This window comes from Acinonyx jubatus, chromosome C1 (assembly GCF_027475565.1).
Source record: "Acinonyx jubatus isolate Ajub_Pintada_27869175 chromosome C1, VMU_Ajub_asm_v1.0, whole genome shotgun sequence".
Lineage (NCBI taxonomy): Eukaryota > Metazoa > Chordata > Mammalia > Carnivora > Felidae > Acinonyx > Acinonyx jubatus.
The window spans coordinates 185,682,431-185,708,806 of NC_069381.1; the positions used below are offsets into that span (position 1 = coordinate 185,682,431).

The following is a 26,376-nucleotide window of genomic DNA, read 5'->3' on the forward strand; positions in this document are numbered from 1 at the left end:
ACTGAAGTGTTGCTCTTCGTATTTTCTGAATCTGGTAGTCGTGGAAAGAAGTTTGACAGTTTTAAACATTCTCCTTTAGTTATAAGTGATTTTTGAGTTACAGCAGTAAAATTGCCGGAATTAAAATTCATAGGGCCTGAAATAATCTTCAAATAATTAGGTTCTTTTTCAGATAATTTTTTTACTATTGATAAAGTATTGATTAAAATGTCTTTTAAAAACATACAGGGGAGCCTGGCTAGCTCCCTCGATGCAGCATGCAGGTCTTGATCTCCGGGTTATAGGTTGTAAGTTAGAACCTCAGGCTGGGTGTAGAGATTAGCTAAAAATAAAATCTTAAGAAAAACAACAGCAAAAAACATATAGTAAGATTAATAAATTTTAGTGATTGTTATTTTGAAATTTACCATAATAAGAAAGTACAATACCTGATGGTACAGATTGATCTTAATTTTAATTGAAAAATATGACCAGTAAGATACAGAAACTAAGTATGCTTAATAAGATAAAACTTCAATTTGCCAAGCAGAAATGTTGAATTCACTAAAATACCTGTCTTCATTTGAGACCTTCCTTTGGTTAAGGAAAATTATAAGTGTTTCAAAGCAACTCAACATCCACTGTGATGGCTTTGGTGTTTTTTCAGTAGTGACTTGTATCATACTTGGTGTTCCCTCCATGCAGTACTTAGGGTAGTTAATGCTTTTACTTTGAGTGGTCTTTTTACATTTTTTTTTAATGTTTATTTATTCTGGTGGGAGAGAGGGACAGAGCTCGAGAGGGGAAGGGCCAGAGAGAGAGGGAGACACAGAACCTGAAGCAGGCTCCAGGCTCCGAGCTGTCAGCACAGAGCCTGATGCAGGGCTCGAACTCAAGAGCTGGAGATCATGACCTGAGCCGAAGTCTGACGCTTAACCATCTGAGCCACCCAGGTGCCCCTGAGTGTTTTTCTTAGAACATTAACTTCAAGCTTTTTGTTCTTGATGATTTCCTACATGATTCATTTACTGTGGTCCTTGTGAAGACATATTGTTATCTAGAAAATCACAGCTTAGAAGATTTGTGTCTCTTTATTATAGGTTTCTTTTTTCAACATATAATGGCATGGTATGGTATGATCTGAAGACTGTGTATGGGCTTTGCAGTGCAGTTTGTTTTTTGGCTTTTTCCAGCTTAGTTTTGAATCTGAGCTCTAATGCTTTCTGTGATTTTAGGCAAGTTACTTGACAGCTTTGGCTTTCTTCTCTAGAGATAAAGATCCAACTGTTACTGTGAGGATTAAATGAAATAATCTGTATAGCTCTCAAAAAGCATAGAGGTAAAAAGAGGTATTATTTACAGGGTAAGAAATGGGTAGATACCAAGACTATAGGCAAATTTATAGAAGAGGGCAAACCTTAGGTAAAAGAGACATTGTGAACACTACCTTTAAATTTGTTTAAGTGAAAAGTTAAAAATAGGTTATTGTTTATACATATTTGCATACATTTAAATTTTTGACTTAACACATTATAACTTTCCAAATCCACCTTTAAAAAAATAAATTGTTCTATCAAATATTTGTGAACTAGGAGTCTTGATTTAATTTTTGACACCACTGATTCATAGTAATTTTATATACATCATAAAAGGAGCATAAAAAGAGCATTCATTTACTTTAAAAGACAAGAATAATTTTATTTTCTAAAGTACTTTTGAGCAACATTTTTTAATGTTAGTAAGTTACAAGATCTGGCACTGATATTGAATATATTTCAAGATCCTTTAAGTCTTAGGATGCTAACAAGGTACCTAGAATTAGGAAAATCTTTTAAGACTAAACTAAAAGTGGTTTCATCCTTCAGTTACCCTGTTTGGGGATTTATTCTCAGGTAATTGGTTTTAACAGATACATGTTAGTATGCAAAAGTCTTTAGAAGAAACTCAACAAAATAATCAGTTGTTAATCAGAGGTAATAGACAGAATTACCTCTAAAGTTTTGAATAAAATTCCTGTTGAACAAAATCAAAACGGTATCCCAAATAAGGTCCACAGAGATATGAGTGACTGCAGTCTGAATAGTCTTTTCCTCTCTGCCATGCATTCAATATTTATAAACAATAAAATTCCCCCTTTCCCTATAAAACATCAAACTTCTAATTTAACAGTTTTCTTCCTAATCTTTGCTTTTGATATAAGGTAAAATCCACTTTTCTAACGTGATGTGAAACATTCTAGAAAGCAGTTTGCCAGCAAAATGTGTGTGCTCTGAACTCCAATCATAAACTGTGTACACGTGTAATACTTTCTTCTTTGTTCTCTTTACATAATCCCAATACTATTTGCTTAAGAACTAACTTTGTCAAATCAATTCCATGGTTTTATAGAGGGTGTAGTTTGGGGAGGGGAACCTTTATTATCAAGCTTTTATGGTTACAAAAAGTGCACTGTTAGTAAATATTTCATGGGAGAAATGTACTTTACTGGAGGTCTTTGTTTTAGTAGTAGGTATAGAATGTGAGTTGAAACAAAACCTTAGTCGAAATCCTTGATTTGGACTGAGGAAACTGAATCACACGTTAAATCATCTACCCCTGGACACATGCAGTTATCTGTAAAGTCACTCCTGATCTTTAGTTTTCTTCAACTGAGTCAATTGATGGTTCTACTGTACTGGGCTGCTTACAGTTGTTTTATAATAAAACCTGCATAACAAAATCTAGTAGTTTTCTTTATGTGTAGAAAAAGAAAATATACATTGAATACCTTCTCATTACAGAAAAAATGCTGCTGTGAAGACATAATTATAGCTCTCACACAAATGAAGCCTATCATGATTTAGTGGCCCCGAAAGGAAGAACTTCAGTGGACAAGAGAGGGCATTTCTGGCAATAGTAGAATGCTTGAGGCCTGAGTTTAAACTTGAGCAACTGCCTGAAGGTAACACTTTTATTTCAACTAATTGAAAGTAGCAGCTGTGTAAAAGTTTGTACCTATTACATATTAATGAAAAGTCAAATTGCACTTTGTATATAGGTATTTCATTCTATTTGTATTTACCAGTTGGAAGAAAGCATTTTATACCTAGCTACTTGATATCTTCATCCTTAAAAACTTCACTTTGACATAGTTAATTGAAAGCTATGGATGATAATTTCCAGCATGTACTGACATTGAAGTTAGTTGGGAAAATGTCACCCTGCAGTTGTCAGGGTTGAAAAGTGTAATGCAAAGTGAAGGGGCAAGTAAGGGAGGAAGGAGTAATACTTTTGCTTCATTCATATTTTGTCTTTTGAAAAGGATGTCTGTAACATAGAAATGTACTTTCAGCCTCTGGTTCAATAGTAGGTTAGTCAATAGATATTGAAATCCATTTTTCCATGTAGAAACTACTTTAAGTAGTATTTTCCCAATGTAACACAAAAAAACTTCTTTAACCTATCGTGTAGATGTACATACTGAAAGGAAAATCTTGAGTTTTGAGTTCCCAAAAGATAGTATAAAAAGAAATTATTTTTGGCAAAATCTCAGTGTGAGCAAAGCCCTGAAGTAGGTGGTTTATGTTTGACAGTGTTCCTCTCTTAACAACATGCCCACCACCATCCTGTCCTCTTCATTGCAGTGTTTAGCTCAGACCTCTGCAAAATCCCTTTTACATGTTCTGAGCTTCAAGTGTACTTGCTTTCTCATCTCCAAATTAAACTTTGCAGGGTAGCTGTTCTTAACTTTTCTTAAAGGAAGAAAGCTATCCTTACATAAATTTACACTAATTTGTTAATGGCTGATACTCTGTCCAGAGTTTTTTCTTTTTAACAGAAAATGCTTATTAACTCCAGTGAAAATTTCAGCTAGGGTAAGAGAAAGTAAATAAAATGAAAAAAAAAAAAAGGCCAATAGGGTTAATTTGTGATGGGATCAGGGCAGCTGTTAGGAAACTGGGAGTAAGTTTTTAGAATTCTTTCCCCTAAACTATTTGCACTTTGCACTTCTTCTTCCCAAGCTCCACTTTTGAATCTATTTGCAGAATGTTTTCTCAGTGACTGCAGTGCCTGCAAGATTAGAACTCTAGCTTTTTCATGGGATCAGAGATGTTTAGATTGTTTACATGAGGGCTTTGGAGCTTAAGGGACTGACTCTAATTGAATTTCAACCAAGAAAAGTTGAGAACAATAATGAACAAAGAATTTTTTTTACCATCTAGAATTTGTTAACCTATCAGAAAAAAGGAAAAAGATTTAAAGCCATGATTAATGAAGGAAGGAAGGAGTTTTGTTACCTTGAAAGAGTTCCTATAGTAATAATAAAGAGTGGGCTTTGGGATCAGCACCTGTAGGCTTGAGTCCTTGCTCAGCTACTTAGTGTATTTGTAATCTTGGGAAAGTTACTTCATTGCCTGAGTTTTATTTCCTTTTATGTAAATTGGAGCAAGTAACTGAATCACTTGCTGTTGTTGAAAGGATTGTTGAAAGGATTATATAAAATGACAGATAGAAAACACTTAGCATAGTGCTTTACCATAGTGCTCAATAATTGATAACCTTGAGCAGTAAGCCTCAATTTCCTTTTCTGTAAAATGGTGATAATAGGTTCTACATCACAGAATAGTAGAGTGATTATTAATAATCCTAGCTAGTAATGAAGTATAATAAACATTCAATAGACATTAAATTGTATAGTTATGACAAATTCATAATCTTCATCTATTTTGTCATTGATAGTGCTTCATATTTAAACTCAAAAAACTCTCTAAAATATTTCTTAATATTGATGTCATCATATTTAGCCAGTGAATATTTCAATATATTTAATTTGCTTTAAAAAATTAAATTGTTTTCTGGACACCAGTTATTATAGTTTTAATACATCTCTCAGTAGGACTTCATTTTCAGTTGAATCTAACATAAGAATTTTCTTTTTGAATAGTATTCTTTTATTTTTCTACTCTATACATTGGAAGTCAGTCAATAAACAATAAATGAATTAAAAAAAAATTTAATGCTTATTTATTTTTGAGAGAGAGACAGAATGCGAGTGGTGGAGGGGGTAGAGAGAGAGAGAGGGAGACACAGAATCCGAAGCAGGCTCCAGGCTCTGAGCTGCCAGCACAGAGCCCGACGCAGGGCTTGAACCCACGAACTGTGAGATCATGACCTGAGCTGACGTCGGACACTCAACCGACTGAGCCACCCAGGCGCCCCAACAATAAATGAATTTTAAACATTATCAGGAAAATCAACTGTTAAAAACAAAAATCTTAGAACTGGGTGGGATCTTAGGGATCATCAGGACCAACTCTTCATTTTAAAGAACTAGAAATTCAAGTTCAGAAAAGTTCAGTTTGGATATTTTTCATCAAATCTAGACTGACTCCATGTACTCTACTACATTTATGAAATATGTAAATTTTTAAATAATACTGAAATGAGAGTCTATTAGGCATCTTAAAGTATACAATTTTAAAATTTTTTCAAAGACTGTATAGAAAAGTATATTTAGAAGTTTAATACTGGGGCACCTGGGTGGCTCAGTCGTTTGAGCATCTGATTTTGGTTTAGGTCATGATCTCACAGTTTGTGAGTTCAAGCCCTGCACTGGCTCACTGCTGTCAGTGCAGAGCCTGCTTCAAATCCTTTCTTCCCCTTTCTGTCCCTCCCCTGCTCACCCTCTCTCTCTCAAAAATAAATTAAACCTAAAAAAAAAAAAAAAGTTTCATACTAAGCCCAGATAAGTTTTGATTATATCAATTAGATGACTGGTGTTTAACAGATCTTTGCCCTAAAGAACCAACGAATTTGGGGCACCTGGGTTGCTCTGTCCAACTCTTGATTTCAGCTCAGGTCATGATCTTGTGGTTCATGGGTTCAAGCCCCGCATTGGGCTCTGCGCTGATAGCACATAGCCTGCTTGGGATTCTCTGTCTCCCTCTCTGCCCCTCCCCTGCTTGCATGCTTGCATGTGTACGCTCTCTCGCTCTCTCTCTTTCTCTCCGTCTCTCTTTCTTACTCAAAATAAGGCTTAAAAAATGGGGTGCCTGGGTGGCTCAGTCGGTTTGGGGGTCCGACTTCAGCTCAGGTCATGATCTCACAGTTCATGGGTTTGAGCCCCACATCGGGTTCTGTGCTGACAACTCAGAGCCTGGAGCCTGCTTTGGGTTCTGTGTCTCCCTTTCTCTCTGTCCCTACCCTGCTCATGCTCTCTTTCTCTCAAAAATAAAATAACCATTTAAAAAAAAAAAAAAAGAACCAACGGGTTTATATTTAGATAGGTGAAATTTTGGCCTTCATTTGCATGATTATAGGTAGTAAAAATTATTTATTTAACACTGAACAGTGTATTGAGAACTGCATGATGCCCTTTGCATACATTATTTTATTTAATCTTTATAACAACCCTGTGAGGTAGATGAATATTATTCCTATTTTGCAGATGAGAAAACTAAAGCTCAGAGTGGTTAACTAATTTGACAAATAAGCGTAAAGTTGATTTTCAAATTCCTACCATATAACTACGGAACAGTTCAACTATTTTATACAGCTTTACTAACAAAACTCTGTTTTTATTTGAAAATTTAATGAAAATATATTTTCTTGTGTATCCTAATTCCAACATTGTCCGAATTGTGGTAACTTAACCTAAAGTTTCAAGATAATTTTGGAATTCATGTACTGTTATTTGTTATTGGCTTTAGTTTACATTCTTTTTTTTTTTAAACTAAAGGACTTTATTTTTTTGCATAGTTTTAGACTTACGGAAAGATCAAGCAGGGTATACAAAGATTTCCATATTCTTACACCGCTCACTTCTTTCCTCTACCTGCTAGCACACAGTTGTCTGTGTTGCTAGCATTTCGCATTAGTGTGGTACATTTCTTTCTTTTCTTTTTTTCTTTTTTTTTTTTTAGGTTTTATTTATTTATTTTGGAGGGCTTGAGCTCACAACCCTGAGATCAAGAGTTGCATGCTCCACCTACTGAGCCAGCCAGCCAGGCACTCTTAGAGTCCTATATTTCATAAAGTTAATGAACCCATATTGATATGTTATTATGAACAATAGTCTAGTTTACATTAAAGTTCACTATTTGTGTTGTATATTTTTATAGATTTTGACAAAATCCATTTCAAAATGTCATGTATCCACCATCAGAATTGTTTCATCACCATAAAAATCTCTCAACCTCTGGCAACTATTGATGTTACTGTGTCTATACCTTTTCAAGAATGTCATATATTTGGGGTGCTTGGGTGTCTCAGTCAGTTGAGCATCCTACTCTTGATTTCAGCTTAGGTCATGATCTCAGGATTTGTGAGTTCCAGCCCCATATCAGGTTCTGTGCTGACTGTGCAGAGCCTGGTTGGGATTCTTTCTTTCCCTCTGTCTCGGCCCCTCCACTGCTCGTGCACTCTCTCTCTCAAAATAAATAAAATTAAAACAAATATTTTTTAAATGTCATATATTTGGAATCACATAGCCTTTTCAGAGTGGCTCCTTTCACTTATAAGTATGTATTTAAGGTTTCTCCATGTCTTTTTGTGGCTTAATAGACTTTTTTTTAAATTGAAGTATAGTTGACATATAATAGTTTCAGGCGTATAGCCTAGTGATTTGACAATTAAAAACATTGCAAAATGCTTACTGTGATAAATGTAGGTACCATCTGTCATACAAAGTTATTACAATATTATTGACTGTATTCTCTGTGCTGTACTTTTTATCCTCATGACTTTTCTGTGGGTGTGACTTGTTTTATAACTGGAAGTTTGTATCTTCCAATTCCACATATAAGACAGGTCGTAGGGCATTTGCTTTTCTCTAGCTAGCTGTGTATCTTCTTTAGTAAAGTGTTTAATTCAAATATTTTGGCTACTTTTTATTGGGTAGCTGTCTTATAATTAGGTTGAAACAGTTCTTTACAGAGTTGGAATACAAATTCCTTTATCAGGCATGTGTTTTGCAAATATTTTCTCCCAAACTGTCATGAGCAAAAGTTTTTAATTGTGATGAAGTCCAATTTGTAGACTTATATTTCATGCTTTTTGAGTCATGTTTAAGATATTTTTGCCAAACCCAGGCACCTGCGTGGCTTGGTAGGTTAGGCATTCAACTCTTGATCTCGGCTCAGGTCATGATCTTGCAGTTCGTGGGTTCAAGCCCCACATCGGGCCCTGTGCTGACAACGCAGAGTCTGCTTGGGATTCTCTGTCTCTGTCTCTCTCTCAAAAATAAATAACTAGACTTAAAAAAAAAAGATATCTTTGCTAAACCCAGGGTCACAAAGATTTTCTCATATGTTATCTAGAAGTTTTATAGTTTTACAGGCCATGATCCATGATTCAAGTCAATTTTTTTTAATATGGTTTGAGGTATTGGTCAATGTTTATTATTTTGCATATAGCTATTGTTTTAGCTGCATTTGTTGAAAAGACTGTCCCTTTTCTCTTAAGTACCTTGGCACTTTTATCAGAAAGCAATTGACTATATGCATGGAGGTCTATTTCTGGATTCTTCTATCTCATTGATCTATTTGTCTTTACACTAATACCATAGCATCTTGATCATTCTAGCTTCATAACAAGTCTTGAAATCAGGTAGAATTCCAAATCTGTTATTCTTTTCCAAAGTCGTTTTGGCTGTCTTAACCTTTGACTTTTCATATGAAGTTTAGAATCAGTTTGTCAATTAAAAAAAAAAAAAGGCCTGCTGGAATTGGGATTGGGATTGTAGGCAATTGATTGTAGATCAGTTTGGTTATTTTAACAATACTGAGTCATCCATTCCATAAACACACAGTATGTAACTTTTATCCTTTTAGGTCTTCTTTAATTTCTCCCATCTAAGTTTTATAGTCTTCAGTGCATACATCTTCCATATATTTTGTTAACTTTATCCCTAAAATTTTCATATTTTTTATGCCATTGTGCTATTTTAGGTAGTTGGTATCATACTGTATTTATACAAAATTCTAACTTAGTCTCCACATTGGATTTACTTAAAGCCAATGACATACTTCGTTTGATGAGATGCATTATTTTTATTATATGTTGCTGGATTTTGTTCACTGAGATTTTATTTAAGGCTTATTTATATGTTTATGATTGTTTCAAAATACTCTTATTTCTCTTTAGATATGGTGAGGTCAACGAATCAGGAGGTGATTGCCACTGAAAATTAAGATAGTTTATTACTCACAGTTCCAAAGAAGAGGGTAGGCATGCCACATAGGGCCACAAAAGAAAATATGAAGGTCAGTAGCAGGCACAAAGAGAGAAGATATCAAATCCTGGATATCATCACATGATATAATTTCATCTACAGTATTATTCCCGTACGTAAAAACACACCAAAAATTTTTTAAATAAATCTCTAGTCCACATTCATATTTTCCTGACTGCCACATATACATAACACACACACACACATACACACACATGTATATACTTATATATGTATATGTTTTTTTCTTTTTGGTAATAAATTTAAAAAGCTGAGGTGAAATTCATGTAACTTAAAATTAATCATTTTAGATGAACATTAGTGGCATTTTCTACATTCACAGTTTTATGTAAATACCACCTCTATCTAGTTCCAAAATATTTTCATCAACCCCAAATAAAATCTTGTGCCCAATTGACAGTTTTTCCCTATACTCCTCCCACCCCCCAGACCTTTGTCATCTACTAACCTGATTTCTGTTTTTATGGATTTACCCCTTCTGGATATTTTTATATAAATGGAATTATGTAATATATGAAAGTTTGTGTCTGGCTTCTATCACTTAGTATGTTTTTGAGATTCATCTATATTGTAGCATGTATCAGTACTTCATTCCTTTTTATGGCTGAATACCATTTATAAGGGCATAGCACATTTTATTTATCTGTTCATGAGCTGATGAAAATTAGAGTTGTTTCCACTTTTGGTTCTTTTTTTTTTTTTTTTTTTTTTTCATTTTTTAACACTTACTCATTTGAGAGAGGGAGAGCACGAGGAGGGAGGGACAGAGAGAGAGGGAGACACAGAATCCGAAGCAGGCCCCAGGCTCTGGGCTGTCAGCACAGAGCCCAATGCGGGGCTCATACCCACAAACCGTGAAATCATGACCTGAGTTGAAGTCGAATGCTTAATCGACTGAGCCACCCAGGTGCTCCTCCACTTTTTGGTTCTTATGAAAATTGCTGCTATGAGCGTCCGTGTACAAATTTATGTTTGAACACTGATTTTCATTTCTTTGGGGTATATACCTAGAGTGGAATTGCTGTCATATGGTCATTCTATGTTTAACTTCTTAAGGAACTGCCAAACTTTTGCACAGCACCTTCGCCATTTTACATACCCATCAGCAATGCACGAGGGTTCCAATTGCTCTATATCCTCATCAACTCTTGTTTTCTTTTTTAAAAAAATTTGTGGTTGGGGCACCTGAATGGCCCAGTCGGTTGATCATCCAACTCTTGATTTCGGTTCAGGTCATGATGGCAGGGTTGTGGGATTGAGCCCCACATCGAGCTCCCTGCTGAGCATGGAGCCTGCTTCGGATTCTCTCTCTCTCTCTCTCTCTCTCTCTCTCTCTCTCTCTGTCCCTCTGCCCCTTTCCACCACTCGTACGCATTCTCTCTCGCTCAAACAAAATAAATATAGTTATTCTAGTGGGTGTCAACTGGTATCTCATTGTTGCTTTGATTTGCATAATCCTGATGACTAATGACCATAAACATCTTTCTTTTTTTTTTTTTAATGATTATTTATTTTTGAGACAGAAGAAGAGTGAGCACGGGGAAGGGGCAGAGAGAGAGGGAGACACAATCTGAAGCAGGCTCCAGGCTCTGAACTGTCAGCACAGAGCCCCACGTGGGGCTGGAACTCATGAACTGTGAGATCATGACCTGAGCCAAACTCAGACGTTTAACTGACTGCGCCACCCAGTCGCCCCTTCTCTCAGTTTTTTTTTTAATCTTAAAGTATCTTTCTCTCCCCCTGCTTTGTGAAAAAATAGTTTTGAACATATATAATCATATACTGATTATCACTTTTTTTAATTCTCATGACTTCCACCATTGTTGCTACTGAGTAGTCTGCTTTCTATCTAATGTCAGTACTCTGTGGGTGATCTGATCACTCTAGCTACATTTTAATTTTTTTTTTTTTTTTGTTTATTTATATGAGAGAGAGTGAGCTCCGTGCAGGGTAGGAGCAGAGAGAGAGAGAGAGGGAGATACAGAATCCGAAGCAGGCTCCAGGCTCCAAGCTGTCAGCACAGAACCCTATGCAGGGCTCAAACTCACTGAACCATGAGCCGAAGTTGGACCTTGACAGAGCCACCCGGGCACTCTGTCTCTCTGGCTACATTTTAGATTTTGCTTTCTCTTTAGAATTTTGTGCCTTTACTACACTGGGTGTGGATTTCTTCTGATTTATTTTGGTACATTTTGTGCTTTATCTGTGGATCCATGTATTCAGTTTTGAAAAATTGATAGCCATTATCTCTTCAAATATTCTCTGATCCATTTTCTCTTTTCTGTTTTTCTGAGACTCCAGTTATAAATTTACCATGCTTATTCTATTTTTCCTAGTTTTAGGTCTCTCTTTCATTTTTTTTATCTTCTATTTTTCCTATGATGCATTCTGGGTAATTTTTTCAAAATCTGCCTTCTAATTTAGTAGTTCTTTCTTCTGCATCTAACCTTCTATTTAATGTTTCCAACTTACATTTTTTTTTTTATTTCTTAAAGTTCTGTTTGGTTCTTTTTCATATTAAACTTTTCAGTCTCTTGTTTGTTTATTCCTGTGATTCACTTATGTTTATTTCTTTGAACGTTAAATGATAACTTTATGTTCACTATTAGATTGTCCCAATACTTGAAGTCCATAGGGAGTATCTTTGGTGTTTTTGGCACTCTGATTATAAGCTTATATTTAATATTAATGTGGAAGGAAACTAATGCTTTGGTTGGGTTTGTGTTCCTCCAAATAATAACTCTATTTGTTTGTACTAGAAGCCAGGCTAAACTATTGTCTCAGGACCTTTCAGGTTCCTAGTCCTATTTTGGGAGTTTTTGAGTTCTCCTCCCCCAGGAGCTGCTTATCTAAGCCTGGGTTTCCCAAACATAAAACCTGTGTATTAGCACTGCTCATGCAGAAATTTTCCTCTTTGCTTGTGCTTATTACTTGGGTTTTAGCTCACAGCTTTTGCTTTTTGTTTTGGAGGGGGAAGAGACATAAGGGAGAACAGGGAGTGACCTTTTTTTTTTAAACGTTTATTTATTTTTGAGACAGAGAGAGACAGAGCATGAACGGGGGAGGGACGGAGAGAGAGGGAGACACAGAATCGGAAGCAGGCTCCAGGCTCTGAGCCATCAGCCCAGAGCCCGACGCGGGCCTCGAACTCACGGACCGCGAGATCGTGACCTGAGGTGAAGTCGGACGCTTAACCGACTGAGCCATCCAGGCGCCCCAACAGGGAGTGACCTTTGATTTTTGTTACTTCCTATAGTAGCTCCGTGTAGCACAAAATATTCTGTTTTAGATCAACTTTGTATTTTTTTGTTTTCTAGCAAGAGAGCCTTCTATATTATCTAATCTGCTATATTGCCATTAGTGGGGCTTTCTTTTTATTTTATTTTTTTATTTTATTTTTTTTTATGAAGTGTAGCTTTTTATTTTTTTATTTTTTTTCAATATATGAAATTTATTGTCAAATTGGTTTCCCTACAACACCCAGTGCTCATCCCAAAAGGTGCCCTCCTCAATACCCATCACCCACCCTCCCCTCCCTCCCACCCCCCATCAACCCTCAGTTTGTTAAAAATATGGAACGCTTCATGAATTTGCTGTCATCCTTACGCAGGGGCCATGCTAATCTTCTCTGTATCGTTCCAATTTTAGTATATGTGCTGCCGAAGCGAGCACTTCCTTTTTATTTTATTTTATGTTTTTTAATTTTTTTTTAATGTTTATTTTATTTTTGAGACAGAGAGAGACAGAGCATGAATGGGGGAGGGGCAGAGAGAGAGGGAGACACAGAATCGGAAGCAGGCTCCAGGCTCTGAGCCATCAGCCCAGAGCCTGACGCGCAGGGCTCGAACTCACGAACCATGAGATCGTGACCTGAGCTGAAGTCGGACGCTCAACCGACTGAGCCACCCAGGCACCCCTCTTTTTATTTTTTAAACCATTTATAAAACATATTATTCTGAAGTTTTATACGTATCATCTAAAAAATTAAAAACAGAACAGAACCAGAACATTATAAGATAGAATTGCTCTTACTTGAGAGGTAATTACAGGTTTTTGAAATTCTTGTAACAAGTTAAATTAGAATACAAGTGATAATTTAAAATCTTAAAACGAGAGACAATTTTAAGATATAGTTATATATTAAAAATAAGACTGATTTTTAGCCTATTACATTTTATATTTGAGTGGAACTATTTATAATATTGTGGAAATATTAAATGGCAGACCTTGTAGATTTTCTGAAATGTTTAATTTTACAAATATATATGTGGATGCTATCACAGAAAAATAAGTATTCAGTGTGTTCAAATATGTACCAACTAAGTCCTAACTACAAGGTATAAGTTTATCTAATTTTTAAGAGAACATTTTGGGGGAGGGGGTGGAAATGATTTTATTTCTTTATTTATTTAATATAATTTATTGTCAAATTGGTTTCCATACAACACCCAGTGCTTATCCCAACAGGTGCCCTCCTCAATGCCCATCACCCACTTTTGCCTTTCCCCCACCCCCATCAACCCTAGCTTGTTTTCAGTATTTAAGAGTCCCTTATGGTTTGCTTCCCTCTCTGTAACTTTTTCCCCCCTTCTTCTCCCCCATGGACTTTTGTTAAGTTTCTCAGGATCCACATATGAGTGAGAGTATATGGTATCTTTCACTGACTGACTTATTTCACTCCGCATAATACTTTCCAGTTCTATCTGCGTTGCTGCAAATGGTCAGATTTCATTCTTTCTCATTGCCAAGTAGTATTCCATTGTATGTATAACCCACATCTTCTTTATCCATTTGCAGTTGATGGACATTTAGGCTTTTTCTATAATTTGGCTATTGTTGAAAGTGCTGCTATAAACATTGGGGTACAAGTGACCCTGTGCATCATTACTCCTGTATCCCTTGGTAAATTCCTAGCAGTGCTATTGCTGGGTCATAGGGTAGATCTATTTTTAATTTTTGAGGAACCTCCACACTGTTTTCCAGAGTGCTGCACCAGTTTGCATTCCCACCAATAGTACAAGAGGGTTCCCGTTTCTCCACAAACTCTCCAGCATTATAGTAAGAAAACATTTTTAAAAAGTTTTTGTTTGAGGAGAGAGAGAGAAAGTGTAGGGGCGGGGTGCAGAGAGAGAAAGAGAGAGAGAATCCTAAGAGAGAGAATCCTAAGTAGGCTTCACACTGTCAGCATGGAGTCAGACTTGGAGTTTCAACCCACAAACAGTGAGATCATGACCTGAGCCGAAATCAAGAATCCTACACTTAACTGACTGAGCCACCCAGTTGCCCGATAAGGCATAATTTTAAATTAGGGTTTAGGATGATTGAATTATGATATATCCTGGTTGTTATGGTGGTTACATGTGTTAAAATCCATAGAACTACACACCAAAAAAGAAAAAAGTTCAATTTAATGCATGTTAATTTAAAAATAAAATTTTCAGGGACCTCTGGGTGGCTCAGTCGGTTAAGCATCCTCCTTCGTCTCAGTTCATGATCTCACAGTTCATGGGTTCAAGCCCCACATCAGGCTCTGTGCTGACAGCTCAGCACTCTCTCTCAAAATTAAAAAAATTAAAGGTAAAATTTAAAAGTTTAAAAAAAGAAAAATGTGTGTGTTCTTAAGATTCTATGCAGTTTATTTTAGAAGTTTTTCAATGATAGTCTTAACTAGTTTCATTTTGTCCTTACTCCAATTTTGAGACTTAAAACATCATTCCTTTTAGCTAATAGAGAATCCAGTATTCACTATGATATATTAGGCCAGGGTTTCTGAACCTAAGCATACTGACATCTTTGTTGTGGGGGCTGTCCTGTGCATTGTAAGATATTTAACAGTACCCCTGGCTTATATTCTAGTAGCACTTCCCTGTCCATTTTGACAACCAAAAATGTTTTCAGACACTGCCATATGTCCTCAGGGGACAGTAGTGTGTGTGTGTGTGTGTGTGTGTGTGTGTGTGTGTGTGTGTGTGTGTATGTGTGTGTAGAGACAAAATTGACACCAGTGCTAACCACTGTATTAGGCCTGACTGGCTCAGAATTTTTGGAATATATATTTCTTAATTTTCAAAGCTTGTCAAGCCAGTATTAAGTGGTATGATGTATATTATGGTAAGAGCTATGTTTATATAATCAATATTTACACCAAAACATCTTTTCTAAAATTATCTAATGCTACAGTAGGGCATTCCCAATTCATAAAATTAAGACCTTTATTTGTATTAAATCTTTGTAAAATGAGAATTTTATAAGTATTTGAAAGGGTGAACAGTACCTGTCACATAGCAACAATCTTATAAAAAGTACATGAGTGTTATTAAGGGTAGGATGAGAGAACTATACAATGGTAATTTTTGCTCTGTCTTGAATGTATTCTGGTGCCTTGGCAAGTCATTTAAGGAAATGTTTATTTTCTTAATCTATAGAATGGAAATGATTTAACCTAAATTGTATGGGGTAACACCATAGGGGAAATGAGAGATTTAGTTAAGACAAACATTCCATAAAAATGTTAAGTGTTTTAAACAGATATTTAAATTTTTTCAGCTATTAAATAATAAAAGAAAATGGAATTGAATATATCAGCATGGAACAGTCTAATGATTCATTAAGAGTCAACCATAATGATTCTGAAGAATCAAAAACAGATTCTCAGGTATTTGAGGTAGGAATTCAACTGGGAACTTTTTTCCATTACATTTAACAACTTTTTAATGGATAAGAAATAGTGTTATATTTAATATATTCATGACTGTTAACATTTATCCACAATGCTATCATATATTTGATTTAATAACATAGAGCTTTACTCAAAGTAATATATTCATAAAGATCTATATATAAAGAAAAATATGTTGAATTACATATCAAGTTGTATTCCCATGTACAACTTTATTTCAGTAAAATTGAAATAAAATATAAAAATCAACAATTTCACTTAAAAACTGCTTTCTATGTTAGTCTGTGTGAATTGACAACTCTTACAAAAAATAAAGAGGATAATTAACTGAAAATGAATCTTTCCATTTTTATTATAACATGCTATTTTACTTTAAGTTTCAGTATAGTTAACATACAGTGTTATATTAGTTTCAGGTGATTCATATAGTGATTCAAGAATTTCCATACATCACCCAGTGCTCATCACGACCAGTGCACTCCTTAATCCCCATCTCCTATTTAACCCATCCACCCACACTCCTCCCCTCTGATAACCATCAGTTCTCTATTTACTACGAGCCTGTTTCTTGGTTTCTGTCTCTCTCTCTCCGCTCTTCCCCTCTCCCTCTCCCTTTCTTCCTTTGCTCATTTGTTTCTTAAATTCCACATATGTGTGAAATCATGTGGTATTTGTCTTTCTCTGACTGACTTATTTCTCTTAGCATTATCCTCTCTAGCTCTACCTATGTTGTTGCAAATGGCAAGATTTCATTCTCTTTATGGCTGGATAGTATTCCATTGTGGATATATAGCATATCTTCTTTATCCATTCATCAATCGGTGGACATTTGGACTGTTTCCATAGTTTGGCTATTATAAATAATGCTGCTATAAACATAGAGGTGCATGTATCCCTTTGAATTAGTGGTTTTGTATTTTTGGAGTAAGTACCCAGTAGTGTGATTACTGGATCATAGGGTAGCTCTATTTTTAACTTTTTGAGGAACCTCCATACTATTGTCCACAGTGCCTGATAAATGTTCTATTTTATTTATTTTTTTATTGTGACATTAGGGGCAACTGGCTGGCTCAGTGGGTAGAGCATGTGACTCTTGATATCAGGGTTGTGAGTTCAAGCCCTGCATTGGGTGTAGAGATTACTTAAAAATAAAATCTTTAGAAAAAAAAATTTTTTTTTAATTGTGACATTATGTTTTACAAACACCCAAGTGCTTTTTTTCTCTTTGCAAAAGCATCTAACCTGTATGGACTCCAGGGATCCTTCCTTTGGACAAAATGGTTCTCCTAGAATTTTACCCATCACCTCTCATGAAGTAGATAATTCACTCACATCACAGAATATACCAGGGACCCTGACTCAGACACAGACTCTTTCTACAGAACAATTCCATCTAGTGGACCAAAATGGGCAGCCTATTCAATATGAACTTCAGTCATTGGGGGATTCTAATGCACAAATGGTGAGTATATTTTATAAATAATAAGTTTTACCCTATTTAGCAAATGTATTAACCTTACTAATTTCTTGAAACTTGACTTACATTGCTTTGAAAATACTATTTCTGTGACATTCGTTTTTAAGTTATGTGAAGATTTTAAAAGATTTCCTTTTAGAACTACTAACAGTACATTAAACCAATACTTCCCAGCCACTATGTCTAGGCATGATGTGACTTTGAGATTAGTTGGAAATGTGTCATAACCTGTAACTAGTGCCAGAGTTTACATGTAACTTACATTTATTTTTGTATATACATTTGAATTCAAGGTTATTGCTTTATCCACATCTCAGTCACTAACTTGCATGCCATGTGCCACTGTGCTTTCTTGAAGCAAAAGAAAGCTATGGAAGTACCAATGATATACTGGCAATCAGACATACCTTGGTAATGGGCAGATATGTGTGTGTCATGTGAATAACAATGTATAAAGATGAAATTCCTGCTTTAATCTATTAGCTAAAGTATTTATGATTAAGTTTATAGTTTGAGTAGAAGAAATAAAAGATGGTTTTGATTGAAATGAGAGAATTACTGAGCAAAACTTCTCAGTTGCTCTCTGATTAATAAGAATATCCTTACATTAGTAATAATGTGAAGAATAATGTATTTCTTGTTTACCTGTATTTTTAAAATTTTCTACAATGGGTATAAATTTCATAATAAAAATTATTTTAAAAATTATAGCTTCAGTTATAAATTATACCACAGGTGAGCAACCATTTTACCTAAAATTAATCCCTGTTTTGATTCTCGTCTGGAGAATTCTAGAGTTATTCTATTTCTATTGTATGAAGGGCTATCATTTTACACATGGTAGTTGTCTTAAACACATTAAAGTCACTTATTTGAGTCTAAAAAGTGTTAGAGTTCCCATTCTCTTTGTAATTGTATTAAACTTTCTGTACAAAATGATCTTAAAGATGATTTTACATTGTTTGGGGTAGGAGATGATAGGGGTAGGAGAGAGTTACCTGAAGCTATGAAATAGGAAACCCATAGCATGAAGCATGGAAATAAATGTAAGACACATAGAGTATAAGGAACCAAAGATTAGAAAGTGGTGATGTTTGGGGAAACTTAGTGGAGCTTTTGGGGTCTTGTTTTAAATAGATTTTAGTTTTTAGAGCAGTTTTAGGTTCAAAGAAAAACTGAGCAGAAGGTACAGTGATTTCTCATAAAGCCCCTGCCCCTACACACACATAGTCTTACGCATTTTCAACATCCCCCACCAAGTGGAGCTTTTTTAAAGAAATGACTTTCTTTATATGATTTTTTTAATGTAGAAGTTAATCAAGGAACTAGTAAAGCTTCTGTAGTGGGTGAATCTGTAACACATGAGGAGGCTTTAAAGTGAAGCAGGGAAAGAAAAATAAAGTGAAGTAGGGATGGTATTTTGGATTTATTAGGAATATTGTATAGTACACAAAGAACCCAGTAAATATGACTACTTATTAGCCAAGGTTTTCTGATAATATTCATGATCTGCCTCAAATAGAATGTATTGCAACAGATGACTTTTCAAAACGGTTTTGTTTTCATAGCAAAGATTAAAGATAATTGATTTTTTTTTAAATAGGAAAAGTAATATTGTCAGACTCTTCTCTACCATGCATAGGAAATATATTTTCAAAATTAAGAAGATACTCCACAGATCATTTTTTTTTAAGTTTATTTATTTCAAGAGAGAGCAGGAGCACAGAGGAGGGGCAGAGAAAGAGAGGGAGAGAGAGAATCCCAAGCAGGTTTCATGTGGTTAGCACAGAGCCCAACATGGGGCTCAAACTCATGAACCATGAGATCATGACCTGAGCTGAGATCAAGAGTCAGACGCTTAACCAACTGAACCACCCAGGTGCCCCCCACGATTGTTTCAATTATGATATTTTCATATGATTAAATTATAAATATATGTGTTTTGTTAGGATTTAGTAATAACCACAGCACTATTCTTCTCTAAGAATAAATGAAATATTTTTCACAAATCTTTAATCTCATTTAAGGAGGAAAGTATTTATTTTTAAAATAACTTATACTTTATTTTACTTTATTTTGTTTTTTAAAGTTTGTTTATTTTGAGAAGGACAGAGAGAGCAAGCAGGGGAGTGGCAGAGAGAGAGGGATAGAGGGAGAATCCCAAGCAGGCTCTGCACTGTCAGCACAGAGCCCCGTGTGGGGCTTGAATCCATGAAACTGTGAGATCAGGACCTGAGCTGAACTCAAAAGTTGGACGCTTAACCAACTGAGCCACCCAGGCTCCCCTAAGGAGAAAATAATTTAAAACCATGTTATTACTGTTGCCTTTTAAAGTCCAGCAGTGTTTTTGTATTATTTTTGCATTTTTTAAGTTGAATAACATGATCAGATAATGGGAAGCAGTAGTTGTTTGAATTTGGGTTTGAATTTCAACTTATCACTATGTAACTTTGTGTTATTTTGCATGAGTTGTGTAACCTCTTGTGACAATTTCCTCAAGTATAAAATGTATATACTTCATATACACGTGATAAGGATTAAATCTGTAAGGCATGTAAAGTCCTGCCATTTTGTATGCTCTCAACAAATGTAAAGCAATTATCATCATCAGACTTTACAATTGCTTTTTCATAATGAATTGGTAAAAGGTATGGCAAGATATTTTTCTCTGAAGAAACGATAAACATTAGGAGAGGGTATCAACTACTACTGTTAATTTCTGGGAAATGTTTATGATTATATTTAAAGCATTCTACTTTGTTGAAGTTTTTTTTTCCAATTTAATTTTTTCTCAAATTAAAATTTTTTCAATTGACCCTCTTGAAATTAGGACTACAGTCTCTCTCAGACATCAGCAATGTTTTCATGTTTTATATAGCAAAAAGGCAGTCTTGGAAAGTGGGTTGTAATGATTATGAAGAGTTACTTGTATTAGGGAGAACTGAGGCTAGTGGACTTTGGGTAAAAGAATAACACTATGTCAATAGAGGAGTAGTGTGTTAGGTAATAGAGTTTACACAGTGTCCCAAAAGTCTGGAAATATAGGATAAACTTATTTTCAAATAATGTATTAGTTTTATGTTCAGATGATAGGCGTTAAAGTGTTTTTCTTCAGCTTCAAACACCCTTTTCATTGACCTCTAAATTTGAGACAATGGATTCAATTGTTAAATTGAAGGAAAAAAGTAATCTATGATTTTTCCTATATTTTCAGACTTTTGGGGCATTCTATGGTATTCCTCATGGACCAAGATAGGATATATATATATATATATATAAATTCAGAGATATAAAGATAAATTCTGTTTAATTAGACATCTAACAAGGTACTGTTTTTACATGTGACAAATGATTACCACACAAATAATTCAAACACATAGGGATATAATACAGTAAGGAGAAAAAAGTAAATATATTAAGTCCAATCAGAGCCTTGTTCATATTACTAAGTAATTAGATCTCATCCAAGTGTAATAATTAAGAGCATAGGTGGTTAAGATCATAGGACATATGGCTAAATTGCCTGTTTTGAAACTTGGGTTTACCACTTACCAGGTGTAAGACTTTGGAAAAAAATCTTTGTGTACCTCAGTGTTTTCATGTATAAAATGAGGGAAATAAATAGTAACCACCATAGAGGTAGGCATGTCTTTAATAATTTATTTAAGTAATAATTCTGTCAAATCATTGCTGGCTTATGCATTTCATTTTTTTTTTAATGCTTCCAAGATGATTGTTCCTAGCCCATCAGAAAATGGACAGGTGCTGCGTGTAATTCCATCTACCCAGACAGGAATGGCACAAGTAATTATTCCTCAGGGGCAGCTTGTGGATGTGAATAGCCCTCAGGGTAAGTAATGTTGGGATATAGGGGATTTTAGATTTAAAAAATGTATATTCCAGAAAATCACCTCACGAAAGTCAGTGCTAATTGGTGTCTTTGGGTAAGATTTTGAACTGAATAATTAGAAAAAGTTTCTTAGCCCAAATAAATTTCAAGTTCATTTTTCAACCCCTGTCTAGGTTAGCTGTCTATTTCATTTTGGAATTCTATGAAGCTGGTTGACTCTTGCTTCCTTCCAAATGACCAGTGAGCATAATAAATTCTTCTTAATTATAATAACAGTAATAATAACAGCAACAATAACAAGAATATAATGTTATAGCTACTGGAGAAATTTTTACTTTTGTATTTTTATCGATACTTTTGTTAGCCATGTGACTCATTACTCTTTTGTTTAACTATTCTTTTCGTTCTCTTTGCTGTTTCCCTCTTTGTTCCTTCAGATTCAGAAAGGAGAATCATGCTCCCCATTTTTTTTAATTCTTTACCTATTTGGTAATATCCCTGTTAGTTCTTGTCTTTTGCTTCCCTTCCTTTTCTCTTTTCTAACACCATAGCTACACTGTTTCATTGTTCATTCATAGCTAATGATTTAGAGTAGATGTTTTTACCTTAGTGTTATGATTCTTTGTCTTTGTTAACAGTTAAAACTTAGAGAAAAGAAAGTTTGCAGAAAAAAAATAAACATGGCTTAGAAATGAGTTTTATATTTTCCCATTACATTATGAAACAATTAACATAACAGTTCTACCACTTTTATATCCTAGCTGTTCAATTTAAGCTTCAAAAACTTAATTACAAAATTTCAGTAGTCAGTATTATAATTTGAAACTAAACAAGTTTATTAGAGAAATTCTCAATAAAGCGTTATAAGTTTTGTTATCTTTATCTTTAGAGCACATCTTGCCTTTCCTATTTCAAATGTATGAGTTCTAATTAGTTACCTTGTCATTGTCTTATTCAAGATATTGATGTTGCTTTGTTCTTTTTATTGCTGTTAAGATGTCTCTGAAGAGAAACCCGGTGACAGAAACTTACCAACCATAAGAGTGGATGTTCTAGCAGACAATACCAGTAATTATACTCTTCATCCACAAGCATCCCTCACATTGCCCAAAAAGACCGTGGCCAGGTGAGTCAGTGGGAGAGAGAAGTTCATCTTTTGAATTCATCATGGAGATCTTTTTTGAAATTACCACATCTAAAGCTGGTTGGCTATAGAAAAGATCAGAAATTCAGGAAATAGAATAAACATTAACCTAATTATCAAATATCTTTAATTATTTTAATGGCATCTTGGCAACAAGGAGGCTATCCTAGAAGCTATAGTGTCTGAAGTATTACCTTTCCTCAGTGACACTTGCCTGTTATCTTTTGAAGCAATCTGAAAATATCTGACACTCATAGGGTTTTTAGAATTAAAAAAAAAAAAGAAAGAAATATCCATTCTAGTTCCTAAAATCATCTCTTATGCATTTAATTCCTCTGTGGTAAAGTGTTTAAATGTTTCTTATTAATATCTATTTCAGCTTTTATTTTTGCCTTAACATTGTTTATAATAATTTTGGGAAATATAGGTTTTGTATTATTTATTTTCTTTTAACTGTTTATGAAAATATTAAAAATTAACACAATGTTTATGACATTTAGTCTTAGAACTTGACATAATATCATGTTAACTCTTAAAAAATCACCTAAAGATGTTTTATTCATTTTTCTGTAAATGAAAAAAAAATTATATAATGAGAAGACAGCAAAGTAAGCGTTGAGGGAGATATATAAACCACTTAAATTTATTGGGACTACAGATATTTGGAAGAAGAAACTTAGGCCTTTGCTTTAGCAGCTAATAAGATGGTAATGTTTAAAGAAAATTAATACATCCATCACTCTATCATTATTATTACAATTTTTTAAAGATTTTATTTATGTGTATATGTATGTATGTAAGCAAGCAAGCTCTACACCCAATGTGCGGCTCGAATTCATAACCCTGAGATCAAGAGTCACATGCACTACCAACTGAGCCAGCCAGGTGCTCCTACTATTACAGTTTCTTTTCTTTTCTTTCCTTTTCTTTTCTTCTTTAAGATTATTTATTTTGAGAGAGCATGCATGAGCAGGGGAGGGGTAGAGAGAATCCCAAGCGGATTCATCTGTGGAGCCAGATGCAGAGCTTGAACCCATGAGCTGAAATATCATGAACTGAGCAGAAATCAAGAGTCCAACACCCAACTGACTGAGTCACCCAGGCGCCCCTACAATTTCTTATTGATGACCTCAATATATTGTCTTTAACACTGGCTAAGGGGATAAAGCAGTTGAATGTCATGTGTGTTTGTGTGAATGCAACTTACAATATGTGTTTATATACATATTCCTCCCTTTTCCCAGAATGCTTGAAGAGCCCTTTCTGGCTCCTCTCCAGCCACTTTCTTCTAACACACCTATGTGGGCTTGCCGTCTTAGGAGCTGTGAGGTGAGTTAAAGATAATCCTTACTTAGATTCACTAAATTGATTGTAATGCATCCCCAAATGTCCGCTTTTGAGTCCAACTAATGGAGACTATCTGTTCTGTAATTTTTGTTCATGTGTATGCTAACTCTGATCTCACCTATTCTTTTATTCCTTAGAGATTTTAAGCTCTGTTGAAACAGAGATCATACAGATCCCTTCATGCTTCACTATCATGTCTTCTCTTGCAACTCTTTTCCTTTGTCTCATGAAACTTCACTATCATGTTTCTCTACTTTTTATCTTTTGACCATTCCTTCTCTTTCTTTGCTTGCATTTATTTCTTTTCATGTTCTCAGTGGAAATTCTTTAAGTTAAACTGTTTGACCTTATTTATCTACACTTTATCTTTTGAACTGCTGATCAACTTTGCTAACTTTCGACTCTCACTTCTATAAAAATGATTTCCAAATATATATCACTGGTCCTTTAATTGTTGCCTTGCTCTTGTCTCAGATCTCCAGCTACTTTCTTGTAGCTTTACTTGAATTTCACTTCGAATTCACCATATGCTAAACTTAAATTACCATATCACAACTAGCTGTACTTCCTAAATCCCTTGTCCCTGTAATGATAAATACCATTTCTTTAGACATTCCAGCACAGTATTTTAGACTAATTTCTTTCTTTCCCATATTCAAGTAATCACTTGAGTCTCACAGTTTTTCCTTTAAAATCTCTCTTCTTTTTGTGAGGCAGTTGGGGCTGCCTCTTCCACAGATCTTTGTTATTTCAAACTCAATTACAGTAACAGCCTTCCCTCTAAGCTCGTTGACTCTTCCATTTCTGGTCCCCACTGTCTAGTTTTCTAAAACTACCTGGCTTTAAATATTGCTTTCATTATTTTTTCTCGCTGCCCAACAGGTTCAGTGTTATTTTTTCCATATCATTTACCACTATATATAACTTTTAAGGTTTTTCATTATCTGGTATTACCTTATCTTGTCCTATTTTATTTACTACTTTTCCTCTACCTCATCTTTTATTCTTGTTAGCCTACTCTTCCTACTTTGTACAGACACTTCAGAATCTTTCTTTAACTCTGCCTTCACTTGTCTTTATTTCCATTTCCTAATATGTTTTCTTTTCTTCTGTTTACCTTTGTAACCATTCTTCAAATCCCAGTGCAAGTTCTATATATCTTTTCTTTAAATAATCTAATGATTATTTTAGCTTTTATATATCTCTTTAAATTCTTTGGTATTCATTATCATTACCATTATTTTTTTTTAAATCTTTTTTTAAATTTTATTTATTTTGAGAGAGAGGGCACAAACAGGGGAGGGCAGAGAGAGAGAGGGAGAGAGAGAACCCCAAGCAGGCTCTGCATAATCAGCATAGAGCCCAGTGTGGGGCTTGATCTCACAAACCGTGAGATCTTGACCTGAGCTGAAATCAGGATTGGATGCTCAACCAACTAACTGAGCCAACCAGGCATCCCAAGAAAATTACTTTTTTGTTGTTGTTAACTTTTTTTTATGTTTATTTTATTTTTGAGAGAAAAAGAGTGTGAGTGGGGGAGGGGCAGAGAGAGAGAAGGAGACACAGAAATCTGAAGCAGGCTCCAGACTCCAAGCTGTCAGCACAGAACCCAGTGTGAGGATCGAACTCCTGAACCTCAAGATCATGACCTGAGCTGAAGCCTACCGCTTAACCATCCAGGCGCCCCATCCCAAGGAAAAAAATTTTTTTTTAATTTTCTAATGCTTATCTATTTTGACACAGAGAGAGAGTGAACAGGGGAGGGGCAGAGAGAGAGGGAGACACAGAATCCGAAGTAGGTTCCAGGCTCTGAGCTGTCAGCACAGAGCCTGACTTGGGGCTCAAACTGACAAGCTGTGAGATCATGACCTGAGCCGAAGTCGGATGCTTAACTGATTGAGCCACCCAGGCACTCCCAGAAAAAAATCCTAATAATCAAATATAATGATGTGATCTATTGCAATGATTAGGACATGTTTACTATTGTTGATTTTCTAAGTCATATATATTTAGGTGTATATGTATAGATGGATAGATTTTTTTTTTCCCTCACACTTTTGTTACTCATACTTTTTCACTGGTTTCCAAAAGTAACTATTATAATTTTTGATGACAGTTTTTATTTTTTATTAAAAAAATTTTTTTTAACATTTATTTATTTTTGAGACAGAGAGACAGAGCATGAACGGGGGAGGGTCAGAGAGAGAGGGAGACACAGAATCTGAAACAGGCTCCAGGCTCTGAGCAGTCAGCACAGAGCCTGACGCCGGGCTTGAACTCACAACCATGAGATCATGACCTGAGCTGAAGTTGGACGCTTAACTGACTGAGCCACCCAGGCGCCCCTGATGACGGTTTTTAAAATCATTATTATAAGCTTAACAGAATGCTACAAAAATTAAAGCATTAGCAATTATGTGGCCAAATCATCTTGTTTTACAACCATGATACATTGTGTGTGGCTTCCCTAATGTCATACATCTTGTAAGAAACTGGTTAAAACTGCCCAACAGAATGTTTTTCTATGGGCATTTATTAGATTTCACCAAAATGTAGTAGTTGGATAAATTTCAAAACTGTATTAAACTTTTATCTCCTGATAGAGGCCTGGTTATATTCTACTAATTCTGAATTTTTCCTTTTTTTTTTTTTTTGGCAATATTATGAA

The 26,376-nt window shown here is 35.0% G+C and overlaps 1 protein-coding gene and 1 non-coding gene across 20 annotated transcripts in view; one reads left to right on the top strand and one right to left on the bottom strand.

The window, feature by feature from the left end:
- CARF (calcium responsive transcription factor) overlaps positions 1-26,376 on the top strand; it is a 99,627-nt gene that overhangs the window by 1,471 nt on the left and 71,780 nt on the right. For all 19 annotated transcript variants that reach the window (XM_053215594.1, XM_053215589.1, XM_053215598.1 and 16 more), the window contains exons 2-7: positions 2,760-2,920; positions 15,758-15,875; positions 17,125-17,352; positions 21,097-21,217; positions 22,214-22,343; positions 23,606-23,690. In XM_053215594.1, coding sequence (XP_053071569.1) covers positions 15,798-15,875; positions 17,125-17,352; positions 21,097-21,217; positions 22,214-22,343; positions 23,606-23,690 — 642 coding nt within the window. In that variant the 5' untranslated portion in view covers positions 2,760-2,920; positions 15,758-15,797. The remainder of the gene's footprint in view (positions 1-2,759; positions 2,921-15,757; positions 15,876-17,124; positions 17,353-21,096; positions 21,218-22,213; positions 22,344-23,605; positions 23,691-26,376) is intronic.
- On the bottom strand, positions 12,778-12,883 carry LOC113598415 (U6 spliceosomal RNA). Its single transcript, XR_003419066.1, has one exon. It is a non-coding gene; the product is annotated as a U6 spliceosomal RNA (small nuclear RNA).